Genomic DNA, 14,262 nt, shown 5'->3' on the forward strand with positions numbered 1-14,262 from the left:
GTAAGGTTGCTGGCGGATTGGGCGAACATCATCGTCGGTAATAATTCGGTGCTTTATGAGGGGTGTTTGACCGACTCTAGATGAAGAGGCGAAGCAAGATTTAAATTCCTTCAGCAGGGTATGCAGTGCGGCCTTCTTCTCGTCCGAAAGCTTCGAACTGACGTCGATGTGGTCCAGAAACTTATCTCCATCAACCATTTCCTCGGATGCGAAGCACTCGGTGACATCCGCTACACGGTCTCCGAAGGCCACGGTGGTGCCGCGGAAAAGATGTCGGTGCTCGAAGTTAAAATTTGTGACGAGTATCTGCGACCGTCCGTCACGCACACGCAGAATGCTTCGCACTGCACACACACCTTGAAGCAGTAAAAGGGATACGTTGCTCTCGGCGACCAAGACAGCTAAGTATAGCGCAGTGACAAGTGTACAATAATTTAAGCAGAAAAATAAATGACCTTAAGCTGTGGTTGGTCATGATGCACTTCATATTGGGAAATCTACAGCCTATAATTCAGAAACGTAGCGCAAAGCCGCACACGGACGGTGACAGATCAAGACGGGACACTGCGCTAGCTAACAACTCAGTTTATTGGACGTGATCGCGTATAAATACACACGACACTGCATGAAGGAAGAAGAGAAAGAGGGGGGAGAATAAGAGGCACACAATGCAATCGGCCCAACAAATCAAACTGGTGGCTGACGTGACAAAAAATGACATATCGTTTTCCGATAGACAAATAAAAGGGCAACTTACAGCATGTCTATGCTTAATTTCTGCCGCTTCAATAATTTCTCTCATGAGCTGGTCAGAAGTTATGGTCAGCGCATGGGCGTGGTTGAACAGGGGCGTTCAATCGCAACGGACACAATGCGCGGCAAGGTGGCCAGGCAATCGAAATGCGTGACGATGTGTGTGCATCTTCGGTTGAACAAGCACGCCTGTCAACGCTGTCACTCGCGCAAAGCATGTGTATGCTCCTGGGTACAACCACGTCGGAGTCCACAACTGCCACAAGATGTCACCCCGCAGGGTAAGGGTAGGCAAAAAAATCTAGTTTTTGGTTTACTAAGTACTACGGCTTGGTGGCGGTACCCACCGCCCGATCTAAAAGGTGCAGCCATATCAATCCAATCCATCCATCCATCTATAGGTAAGGGCGGCTGCTCGCACCCTATACAGAATTGTGGACGCGACTGTGCTTTGGTTTTAGATTCTACAGCTCGTGTTATATTGGGGTAATTTGACTCGGAACATTTAAATAAAAGCCGACATCACCTTTAGCGGCCAGATTTGCAGTGTAGTCACGCAGCGCCAGCTAACCCAATCCACCAGTCTTTTTAGCTTGCAAGTTTGGCTTCTCCACATAAAGAGCCATGATGAGGTGCTGCGTCTATAATTCACGCAGGACAACCGGTTCGTGTTCCTCTCAGCGAACTTGTATGGCGAAGGCATATAAATAGTTATTTTTAGGATTTTGTATGCCGAATGGGACGATCGGCCACTCTCTGTGCAGATGCTACTGGAACACCGTCATCGCCTTTCGTCGGCTCAAAAAGCAGTCAAAGCTGTCTTGAGCTTTTTGAGGACTACAGGCCTATGTGGCCACCTTTAACTTTTGTGTAGTGCCACCGCTGCATACGCGCCAGCCGATTGACTGACAATCCTCTTTTTTTCTCTCTTTCTCTTTTCTCTCTTTCTCTTCTCTTTACTATCTCTCATCTTTATGCCCCCCTTCCCATTCCCTCAGCGGAGGGTAGCAAACCGGGCATGTGCCTGGTTAACCTCCCTGCCTTCCCTCTTGTTGTTTATCCCTCCTCATCCTCCTCTTGTATGCCGAAATTACGATATGATTATGAGACACGTCGTAGTGGAGGGCTCCGGAAGTTTTGACCACATGGCGTTCTTTGGCGCGCACTGACATTGCACAGTACACGGGCCCCTACAATGTCGCCTCCATGTATAGCATAGGCGGCGTCGTTTTTCGTGGCATATCCAAAGATGTAATGGGCGGGGAAATTGAATGGCCACCTTCAAAATGGGCACTGCGCATAAGCTACCGCTGTCACGTGGATAGTGCTGCGTGAAAGGCTTGGAAAGAAGCAGGACAAGGAACAATGATAAAACTCACCTAAACCTGCAATGCCGCGCTTATGAGTGTGCGGCAAACTTTGGTAAAGTCAACGTCATTTCACAGTATTAATACATTACACGCTCGATTGCGGTACACTACATTTGATCACGTTAATCGCAAAAGGAATTGCACATGTCTTATTTTCCAATCAGATAACACATGTGGGTGGTGGCACGAGTGTGAAAGCTTTTTGAAATATTTTAATCTCGAGCCTATTTCATTAACACTCTGTAACGAGTCAAGATGTGCACAATGCCGAGGATAATGTCTCGTGGAATTCAACTACCGTTTCTGCTCCCATACTTTTAACATTCTATAAGTTAGCTGTCGATCCGCTCTTAAAGCATCACTATGGTCATTAAATTTCCAGCCAATTACTGCCTGGCCAGACAATCAATTACTTATCAATGTATTACCTTGTCAAAGTTGATGTGATAATAACGAAATGCGGAAGTACTGCGCTTTCAATGAAAGTTTTGTTGTGATCCAGCAGGGCCAGTTCCTCGTTTCCGCCTGTGCACCCCCCCCTTTTTTTTTAAGGCGCTGTATTTGTGTCAATACACCTAAATGTCTGTTCTGACGTTGTTTCCTATCCAAAGGGCGTGATAATACGAGGCAACTTGGCCGCCATGGATGGCAATTGAACTCGTGCCTTCGTGTGCTTAGTGGTACAGCGCGTTGGAAACTAAGCCACTGTGGCAGGTATTTCAATCTAGCAGCTTTCCGCACTTGGGACTATTGGTACGCAATGTGGCCAACAGTATAAATGTCGCTTAAAGCCCATGGTGCGAGAGGCGACCGTCTCTAGTGCCAAGAATGTTATAGACGCAGTTGTCTCTTCCCCGTACACGAACTCTCTTCTGGTACTGTCCTTACTCAGGGAGCCTTCGGAGGCCATCCTGTTTCAGTTTACTAGGGGATCCAGATGGGTCTCTCGGATCAGGCTGAGCGTGCTGCAACGGCCACTGGAGTTTTGGACTGAGGACGCACCGTTGTCGCGCTCATATATCTCTTATTCATTAATTTTCAATCAATCAATCAATCAATCAATCAATCAATCAATCAATCAATCAATCAATCAATCAACATCGCATTTTTTAACTCAAAATAAGCGCACCAATTTAACAGCCCTGGTTCGCTACATTTGCCAGGCACGACGTCGACCGGTGGCACGTCGTCGGCGAGGACGACATCGGCGTCGCAGCCTCCGACGCCAGCAGCGCGAGCACGCGGAGCGAGTGACGTCCAGCAGGAGGGAGGAGGGTCGCGCCCAGAGCCGACCGCGAGCCCTGCTCCCAGTAGCCGGGAGTCGTCCGAGAGCGGCGATCTCAACCTGGTTCTACCGCCCAGGCCCCCGCGGCGAGTGATGCCGCAGATGATCGGCCGCCTGCAGAGTTCGAGGCGTGCAGCCGTGGCGCTGTCGGCCGCGCTTGCTGCCGTGCTGCTCACCGTGCCCATGGTCGCCGTGCTCGTCTCCGGAAAAGTGCGTCGTTTTGCGTTTGCTTCTGGTTGTTTCATGCCTCGCCGCGCACGCTGCGAGTGGTGGAGATGCTTAGATAATGAACGTAAAATACTCTTAAATATCCAATTGCAGCACGAAACAGCAAAAAATAAAAAATCGTGCAAACGGCTCAGAAAAGCCGACTTAATGAACAATGGTTTTTGACTCGGGAATCCTATACCCTGGTCGAATGCCTTTTCTGTGTATTCCCTATAGGCAATACACAGGAAAGGCCGCTAAGCACACGAAGGCGCGGGTTCGATTTCTAACCATGGCGGCCACATTTCCATAGGGGACGCGAAACGCGGAAATGCCCGAATAATATTGAGAGCTCGTAGTATCGCGACCTTTGAATGTGAAACATATGCCAAGAAGCCTAACCGCAGTGCGGTGCGAATTATAGACAACTCGAAGCATAGTGACAGTGAATTTTATAAAAGTTTGATTACTTAATTAAGTTTAACGATTAAGTCGGTTAGCGCTGATTTCATTTGTCGCAGCGCTTCCCCGCACGTATACTAAATATGTATGCGCGTGTTGCAAGAAAATGACAGAACCAGCAGGAAGAGTTAATGCGGGATTTTTTCTACCTACCACTTATTAGCATTAGTTGTATCTAAACATAAAACAATTAAAAACTACACCAAATAAACAGATAAATGATAAATGCCAAGATCCTACGAGTTCAGGACAGACCTCGTTTTCAGCAGCACGATGAATGAGGCTGAAATCAAGCGATGCGGGCTGTGTCTATAAATGACTTGGACTATCGACATCGAATATGTTCTACTGGACTTTTTTCTTGTGACAGCGTAATCATTAATAATCGCTGGGGCTTCAAGTACCAACACCATAACATGATTGAGGAGGATAATGCTGAAATGCTCGGGAAACATCAACCTCCCGAGGTTCTTTAACGTAAATTAATCTAAGTTGAGGAAGCTCAAGTATTTTCTCCTCCATAGAACAGGCGACCCGCGTGACCAATATCAGCACGGTACCAACGCACGGTACCAACGGTACCAGCACGGTATCAACGCGGCGGCTCTGCAGCGTGATGAACGCGAAGGCTTGCATGTGTACTCTTGTTCATTGACCTGGCGCTCTTTGGCCATCAAATGGCCCTTGCGCCATAAGTCATCATCATCATCATCATCATCATCATCATCATCATCATCATCAATCCCGTATGTATACTCAGGCGGGTGCGTGGCGCTCTTCGGGCCCCGGCCCTGCGATGTACCTGTGCAACGACTCGGTGTGCCACGCCGAGGCGCACTACTTCGACGACAAGCTGGACCCGTCGGTGTCTCCGTGCGACGACTACTACGCGCACGTGTGCTCCTCCCACTGGCAGCGGCTGCTCGGGGGCGCCGACCTGCGCTCAGCACTGTACACCAGCCAGAGCCCCGGCTACGCGTACCTGGCGCTGCGCGAACTGGCCACCGCCTATGTGGCGCAGGACGCCGACCGGATGCACCAGAACAGGCACCACTTCGGCCACCAGATCCTGCTGTTCGTCGCATCGTGTGCCCAGGTATATAGTGTACGAAAAAAACAAGGACTACATCTTGCCAAGCCGCACGCCTTGTCGCGCTACATGCCGACACACTTGTCTCTAGGCAGCGGCCATGCTTTTTCCTCGCCCCGTGAGTATGACAGTTAAATAAATAGAAACTTCGAAAAACTGTACGTCTGAACCCACATCATCGTCCTTGCTGAGCAGCGTCGACTGAGAAGGACCAGCTCGAATTTATCAGAACAGCGTGCAACAAGGCTGCAGCTCTTGGCGCCCCGGGCTCATCAGTGCTTCACTGAGAAACATTATGGCTACCGCAACAAAAATTTCCACAATAAATTTTATCACAATAATAGTTATTCCCAAGATAAGATAACAGCTTCTCATACAACCTTTTTAGAGCGTCGACATTAACGCTTAGCGCACCCGTCACGGTGGCATCTTTTACCACGTTTGTAGATAAGGGCATCTCTACGTACACAGCAGGTGGTGTAATAGATGCATGATTTACAAAAAAGAGAGTTTGTTGGGCGCTCTGTAATGCATAAAACAACAAGAAAGGGGGCATTACGCGAATCATTTTATGGGCACCAGTATTTCACTTCCGCAATCAGTTTACTGCGCCTGTAGTCCGAGTTCATGAATTGTATAATGCAATATAACTCGCTCTTGATATGTGGAGTTTACCGTCCCAAAACCACCATATGATTATGGGAGACTCCGTAGTGTTGGGCTCCGGAGATTTCGACCACCTGGGGTTCTTCAACGTGCACCAAAATCTGAGCACACGGGCCTACAGCATTTTTGCCTCCATTGAAAATAGGAGTTGCCCTTCTAGTGGAACTTTGTATAAGCTGTATCTAAAACAAATAGCATACAGCCAATGAACTAGAAGCTCCGCGAACTCTATTCCAGTTTACTGTTGAAGTCCGAAGAATTTATATCGCTCTTGTAATGTCTGTGCCCGCACAGTCGAGTAATGAAGCGTATGACGTATATACTTTTTTAAAGAAGAGAAGGATGCTCTCCTTTCTGGGCACATGAGCACAAAAGCCGATGTCATGTACTCGGCAGTCAATTTTTTTTGGGGGGGGGTGTCACAGATGTTAACAACAGTCCAGAAAGGACTATGGCGGCGCCCAGGGGGCCTTCAGTGAAAAGGTTTTTGCTTGTCATCACGCAGGAGTCTTCGCGGACGTCGCGCGAGACGGACTCACTCTCGAGTGTGCTGCGGTACCTGGACATCGAGGGCTGGCCTTTCGGCGTGACACCCAGGGGCCGCAAGAATGTGGCGCACATCGCGGGCAAAGTGGCTGGTTCGCTGGCCATCTACCCCTTTGTCACCGTAAGCCTCGAGCGGCTTGCTTCCCTCCACGATGACCAACAGCGCCAGCCGCCCAGAGAGAGGCTTCTGGTTGTCCTCGGACAGGTGCTGTCCTACTGCCTCATTCCAAAGACTGCGCGTTTCGTATATGTGCCGACACATATATGCATTCGCTTGGACAGCTAAAAACGCGAACATTGTTCCGCACAGACCTAGGGTGTTATTCTGGACACGGTAAAATTCCGCCATGTCAAATTTTGTAATGGCGGCATCTTCGACCAATCGGAGCAGTCGAAGGAACGGAACGGCTTTATGCTCTCCCATAGTAGAGTACCTGATACTCAAAATCGTTAACCACTTTGTCTAAACACACTTTCCTGTCCGCCCCACCGCGTTGGTCTGGTGGCTAAAGTACTCGACCGCTAACCAGCAGGTCGTGGGATCGAATCTCAGCTGCGGTGGCTGCATTTTAGAAGAAGGCGCAAATGCTATAGGCCCGTGTGCTCAGATTTGGATGCACGTTAAAGAACCCCAGGTGGTCTCAATTTCCGGAGCCCTCCACTACGGCGTCTCTGATAATCATATATGGTGGTTTTGGAACGTTAAACAGCACATATCAGTCAATCAATGGTGACTGTGGCAATTATTCTGGATGGTTACTCTGTCGGAAAACCTTGAATGCGTGCTAAATGTAACAATCAACGTTATCCAAGCATTGCTTGCTGCAAATGGACGCTGTTGAATACTTCGCAGAAAGCTAACGGAAAGACGCATGCAATCGCCACAATATAAAGGAACGTATGTGAAGACACATGGCACGTGAAACTTCGAACTCTCCGTCATGATTCAGGAAAGAGAAGCTCGATTGTGCGAATGCATCAGGCACGCGCGAGATTTTTAAACTCTTATTTGGCTAGTGGGACAGACAGTTCCTTACGCAGGTGTTGTCCCTTAGTTTCCCAAGGCCTCAGCTATTAGACGTCTGTATACACACTCATGCATTTAGCCTTTACAATCATAGCAAAATGCGCGATACACATGTGTTCGTTGCCTCGGTTTACGGACTTGAGAACAACGCGCTTAAGCGATGTGTATTAAATATAAATGTCGGCGTCCTCGCGAAGTACCTTTCACGAAGAGATCTTTTGTACGAAACTTCGGCTACACCGTGCAATCATGAATAGCGCACATCACCATCACCTCAATGCCAAACACGTTTAATGATCTCGCGTGGCCATCGAGGCAATACTCCTATCTACACATTAATAACTGTAGTATTTTTTGAACGTTTTAGAGTTCATATATTACAACCTGGGGGCCTATAGATTCTGGACGCTCGAACTTCATTATATAGTCATACTTTCGTAATGCTGGCAATTCAGTCAGTGAGACCGTAACAGGGGCCAATCAGAGTCGATCATTGGTGGAATTTGACGATGTCCAGATTACTGTCTCAAGTTAAGCGAGCCCAGTGTTGCCAAAAGGGGACGTGTTGTCAAAAGGAGACGTACGTGGACATCTCGTCGTTATGTACGATTAATCATATCGTACACGGAACGAGTCAAATCCCTATAGTCACACTGGTGTGGTGATAGAGTATTATCGCCAACGTCAACCGCGAGGATGGGAACTGAGTTTGTGGGTTGTCGTCGGTCGCAGGCGCAGCTGCTGCTGTCGCTCCACGAACACATGGACGAGAGCCGCGCCATGGACTGGTACCGGGAGGTCGTGGGCCGCGCGCTCAAGTTTTTCTACAAAGGACGCGAGGAGTCCAAGATCCTCGACTCCATCGTGGTGCTCGAGGCAGGACTCGCTCGCTTCATCGAGAGCCAGCCGTCGCGCAAGCCACCGCCGTTCTTCAGGGTATACATTGAGTACACATTGTAGTCGTTTGGGGATTTCACCAATGCCAAAGCATGAATGTGATGAGTATATTTTAATTATTCTCATTTTACGGCGTTTTTGTGATGCTTTTTTCGTATATGATAATCGGGCAGGAGAAATTGTTATATTGCCATATTTTTTCGTGTATCACCTGCACTATCAGTAATTGTTGTTCCATGTGTTCGTTTCGTCATCGTCATTTTAGTGATATACCTTTTTTTCTCAATTATTGAATGAACTAGCTCAGCAACAAGGCTTGTTGATTCGTATTTTTTTCTAGAAATGCCTCGAAGCGAGCTTTGCTGTACATCTACACAAGCATTGTATTTCTTTTCATGAGAGTTATCCTCGAGAGAAGCCGGTATACCCTCATGTGTTCCACCTTGATCTCTAACTTCATGTGCTTATTCTAATACGTTTTTCTAAACGAATTTAATTATGTGCACGTTATCCTGTGAACACTGCCCAAAACCCTCTTCCTCAATGCACATGACTAAGTTTTCAGGCACAAAGAAACGAGAACAGGAAAAGACTAGGACTGGTTCCAGCTAACAGCTGAATTGTAAAGAACATTGCATCCCAGACAACCTCATGTGGATTCACAAGTGACATTGATAAGCACCATAGAAGAATGACAAATGACCCTTTGTTATCAAGAGTTGTCTAAAAACATCATGTTACTCACCCATCTACCTGAAGTTACTTGGAATGCAATGTTCTTTCCAATAAATCAGTTGTTAGTTGGCATCACTCCTGTTACCTCTTGTCATCCTTTTTTTTTGTGCCTCGAACTTTGGTCCTACTATGCACCAACCAGCCCGAGAACGCATTTTGATCTCCTTCATGGATGATTTTCCAGCCTCACGTTGACTTTCTTTCCTTCTCGAATACTTGTAGATTCGTATTCTATCATGCTTTGTGCGTATTCGAATATCGCCAAAGGCCTTCTATCAAAGAGTGCGTGCTTTCCCTGCCCAGGTATCTCTCGGCAGCGTGCCCGGCAGTTCCCGCTGGGAGTGGGTGCCGTTCATGAACGGCGTCCTTAAAGGCAGCGCTGCGGCGGCTGCCGCACAGCCCGTGGCCGTGCGATCCATGCTGTACCTGCAGCGGTTCGCCAGGCTCACGCAAGTCACGCCAACCGCGGTGATGCTCAATTACATCGGCTATCGCGTAATGGTCGCCATGGCGCCCTTCCTGCCTGGACCCACTGGTGAACACCTGGTATGTGGGCACATCTGGTTACGACGAGAGCGCAAGGAGCATATGAACTGCGCTACGTTATGAGTGTTGTTAAGCTTCGTTTACTGGGTTCCAAAATCATACCATCCGTCCAGGTGTCCCTGTCGGTTGAGGGTCGCCGAATCCCCGGCATGGAGCGCCTGCAGGCGTGCGTCCAGTTGGCGGAGAAGGTGTTCGGAGCCGCACTCACCGTCATGCTGCGCCACGCTACGCCCTCCCTCGGCAACGCGGACACCGCGCGCAAATTGCTTGGCCTCGCCAAAAGCGCCACCGACGCCATGGCACACTTCGTCAAGCAGGTCCGCCTTCTTACTGCTCACCTTGTTCCGTATCGTGGGCTAGCACATCACTGCTGACATCGCAGTTGGTTTACTCGTATTTCACGCTGATAATTTGGCAGTCGGGTTTCGTTTGACACTGCGCATATGGGTCATGCACATATGAACCTTCTATCAGGAACAAATTGTAAGTGAGCTTCATACCCGTAGAAAAATATATCGCGATCATTCTAAATAAAAAAAAGTACATGCTTTCGTGTCTCAGGCCACCGACGGTCTGTCTTGATGTGCCAAGTGCGTGGCTCAAAGGACTGATTCCATTACTTCAAGGCCATAATTGAAAGCCTATTATGTTAGGAGCAGTCTTCAGCTTGCGAGAAAGCTTGCTAATTGAAAAATAATAATGATGGTTATCGTATCACTCTAAAGGTAGTTCATATTCGATTGAGTTTGTTTCTTGCACTGTTCCAACTTTCTGTGCAGTTAACCACCTCTATTCATCGCGGTAGAGGGGCAACATGCCTATTAGCACTTAGTTTTTCACGGCTTAATTGAGGCCACGATTCCAATCTTTCAGTGGGAATACGATATCAGCAACAACTCCCATTAATCCCTGGTATGTGTTAAGCTTTTTGGTTCAGACCGACTTGCCATTTATAGATCTCCGAAGAGAGTTCATGTTAGGAAAAGCATCGCGTGGTAAAGCAAGACTTACAAAAAACTCTAAATAAAAAAATCAAGAAAAGTCAAGAGCCCCTTTTTTATTTAAGAGTGCGGTGCCACTGCCACGTCTTCCGCGGCAATACCGAAGTTACAACGACGGTGCCTTTCATCTCCTCGCAGGCTCCGTGGTTGTCAAAGGAGGACCTGAACGCGACGCTGTCGCGTCTCTCGCAGACGTCGCTCTCGCTGGGCGTGCCCCGCGAGCAGCCTGGAGAGCCTGAACTAGGCCAGCTGTTCGTGGACGTGCCCGTGCTGAACGAACGCAGCCTGCTCGAAAGCTACTTTCACATGAAGACCACCGTGCAGCGACGCTACTGGTCCGTGCTGCAGCGGGTGCACCGCAACGGATCTGCAACTGCAGCCCACGGTGGGGCCTGGAACGAAGGCCTCATCAGCTTGCACGGAATCAGCAGCTTCGACCTCGCGTACAGGTATACGCTCCTGGGCGGGCAGTGGCTTAGGACTGCATTCTGGCCGGGCATGTGTATCTATGGCGCAATGCTCATTGTCTTTCATGAGTATACAGCAGGGAGTTAACCTTCTTGTGTGGTAAGAGTGTAACATCCAGCGAACGTTTTGTCTCTTGTACTTGCACTAAACAGTATTCATAAGAATTTTGTACCAAAAAGCCCAGACACCCAAAGAACTAATTCGTCCATTCTCTCATAATTTCTTTCGTTCATTCATTTAGCACAGTTTGGTGTAGACGGTACAAACCGATCGTACGGTTTGCGCAGCTCAGAACTCCTAGATGCCCGATAAGGTGCTGATAGCGACTTCCTACGCGTTAGCAATGTGCACTTTGGCGGTGCTGTTATACCTCTGTTGAATTTCAATAATGTCAATGCATTCACGGCGGCGTAATGCAGGCACGATCCGGAGCGTAACAGCGTGCTCCTGCCGTACGGCGTGCTGGGCTTCCTGGCACGCGTGCAGGACGTGCTTCCCATGCACGTGCCCCGGTTCCTGCACTATGCCCTGCGGGGACTGTTCGCCGCCCTGGCCGACATGCAGGCACGTATACAGAGTGTAAATCATGGGGAAATCAGAGGGGTCTTAACCCCCCTTCTGTTCAGTTGCCCCCCCCCCCTTTAGATTTAGTTGCCCCCCCCTTTAGATTTAGCTTTAGAACATCATATGTTTGAGTTATGTAACAGTCAAGTATAACGCATCCAATTTTTAAAAACCTCATCATTTTTTAGAGATAGAGAGAGAGAGAGAGAGAGAGGTTTATTCACAGAAAGGCAGAGAGGTCGGCCTTAGCATTACCTCTCAGCTGTGTAAGACTACATATGGAAATTGCAAACCGATTCAAAGACACCTGAATATAGAGCGATGCAGTTACTTGAGTTTGGTATCGAGAATCGTTTTCGCGCTGATAAATCAATCTAAATAATCATGAACCAACTCGGCCAAGCAACCGTTTTAGGGAAGTCTCTATACTAACACCAGAATGGTATTGCTGTGCGCAAGGCTAAATAAATAATGCGCAACAAAGTTCAATTGTTAGCATTCTCGTCATTTCCTCCCTTTTCCCCTTGTCAGGTGCTTGAACCAGTATAACCTTGTAGTTCACTTATCCTAGATTATTGATTTATTAACCATATTTAACCTCGCTTTTATATGCACATACAGACCGTGCACGATGATCGGCCGTCGTGGAGCCGGACAACGTCGCTTCGGTTCGCGCACCTGTCGTGGTGCTTCCTACGGCAGTACGGCGAGGCGCTGTCGGCCGAGGCCGGCTCGCCAGCGGGCGCTGCCACCGACGACTTCCTGGCCGAGATGGTCGAGGACAACGCGGTGCTGGAACCCCTGTACCGCGTCTACGTGCGCTCGTTCCCATTGCGCGGAGGACAGCCGGCGCTGTTCCGGCTGCCCACGCTGCGCTACCTGTCCACCGACGAGCTGTTCTTCGTCAACTTCGCCCTCGGCCAATGCGACCAACCGGCGACACCGGCGCGCAACGGCACGGCCGCCAGACAGATACTCTTCCGCGAGCGACTGCCGGCCAAGTTCAAGGTGTGCACTCGTCACGGGTACAATTCGGTATAATTCATATGCTGTCGCTTGCGTTGGTGAAGCCAACGCAAGCGACAACGCAACGTTGGCCAACGCAAGCGACAACGCAACGTTGGTGAAGTACGAGAGCCGTGCGAGGAAGCGCAGTCACACATGCATGGACCGATGTTTTGGATGTCACAAGGAAACGGCTATGGGATTACCTCATCTAAAGTGTGTTTGAAGCTTAGCGTGAATCGTCTTTGTAAATAGGATTTTTGCACGCGCCAGACATGCCAATTTTTTAGGACCGATATTTTCCTGTGCTGTAGCAATGAATGTCGGATATAACGAACTAATATATGACACCGATACTATGTTATAACTAATTCGGCTGTTCGATGAATACTGTGAATAAATGATCTAATGCTTTTTATTGGCCAGCTTCTGGAAGCGCATTAAGCAGGGCCGAATCTCTCCTCGTGAATATGTATATCACCACGAGTTAAGGGGAAATGTACAGCAGGCAGGGTGACGGAGCTATAAAAAACGAACGTCACTGTGGTCGAGTGCACTAAAGTAAAGAGCAATTTCTTATATATTCTTACCTTTTGGCAAAAACGTGTAAAGTACATACAAGGTCTTAGCAGCAACCCGCTTCAGAGCATGAGTCCTGGTGATATCGTATTGATCAGAAAGCATAATTCGAGCGGTTTGGCGAATAAGCGATGCTTACCTGTACACTTAAACGAGCGCAGGTGAACGTGCCACTCAGCAACTCGGAGCACTTCGCTCGCGTCTACGGCTGCAAGAAGGGTTCGCCCATGAACCCGGTCCGTAGTTGCTCCGTTTGGACGGCCACCGGATGACCAGCCGCCACCGTGTAGACATCCACGGGCGGTGCGCCTCTACCGCGCACTGCACAATGACGCCGAATGGCGATTGCAATAATAAAGATGCGCTCCTTTCGCGCATCCTAGTAAAACGAATTTCTCCCCGAGTTTACGTCGTTCGACTACAGTGTTCATTGAAAGGAGAGTCCATGAAGTACATAGCTGACGTGGAGAATCAGCAGCATTGCACAATATATATGTGACGCTACGATGACTGGGAGACGTGGCCTGGCTCATACGCCATGTTTATTCCATCTCACTTCTTCCTCATCCGCTAACCATTCCAGCCTTCCTACGTCACATATATACGCGAACCTAGAAAGATACATATAGACATGCGCACGAGGGGAGCAGTGTTCCCTCCACTAATCACGGAGGAGGAGGAGGAGGAGGAGGAGGGAGCGAGGGGGCCCCTAACACAGGAAGCCAGCGAAATATGTTTTTTAATTTGTTGCGGAATCTTCCAGATAAACACACTGTCTCTTCATTGTTGCAGTCTCTTGCATTGCTATTCCAAGAAGTGCTATTCGTAACACCACGTCTTGCTGGAGAATGTGCACGGAAAAGTTGTCGCACTTTGCACGTAAGATCAGCTCAATTCGCCAAGGCCCCTCGCAGCCACCGCAGTATTGATTCATGTGCGTGACAGGACAAAAATTTCGTGTTCTGTAGCGTGACGCGCGTTGTTGGACGTGCGTTGGGCCACATAAATGTTTGTAGCTGGGTGATCTGGACCAAATATGGGACATGTAGCTGTCCCAACAG

The 14,262-nt window shown here is 48.8% G+C and overlaps 1 protein-coding gene across 1 annotated transcript; it reads left to right on the forward strand.

The window, feature by feature from the left end:
- The first annotated feature begins 2,764 nt into the window (after window positions 1-2,764).
- LOC142766841 (neprilysin-1-like) lies at window positions 2,765-13,764 on the forward strand. The gene is made up of 11 exons (XM_075868068.1): window positions 2,765-2,771; window positions 3,287-3,618; window positions 4,838-5,173; window positions 6,339-6,584; window positions 8,139-8,342; window positions 9,342-9,584; window positions 9,698-9,901; window positions 10,724-11,034; window positions 11,473-11,617; window positions 12,239-12,625; window positions 13,363-13,764. The coding sequence occupies exons 1-11, from the start codon at window positions 2,765-2,767 to the stop codon at window positions 13,471-13,473; spliced, it is 2,526 nt and encodes an 841-aa protein (XP_075724183.1). The 3' UTR covers window positions 13,474-13,764.
- Window positions 13,765-14,262: the final 498 nt, after the last annotated feature.

The sequence above is a fragment of the Rhipicephalus microplus genome, chromosome 1 (genome assembly GCF_043290135.1).
Source record: "Rhipicephalus microplus isolate Deutch F79 chromosome 1, USDA_Rmic, whole genome shotgun sequence".
In the NCBI taxonomy this organism is placed as follows: Eukaryota; Metazoa; Arthropoda; class Arachnida; order Ixodida; family Ixodidae; genus Rhipicephalus; species Rhipicephalus microplus.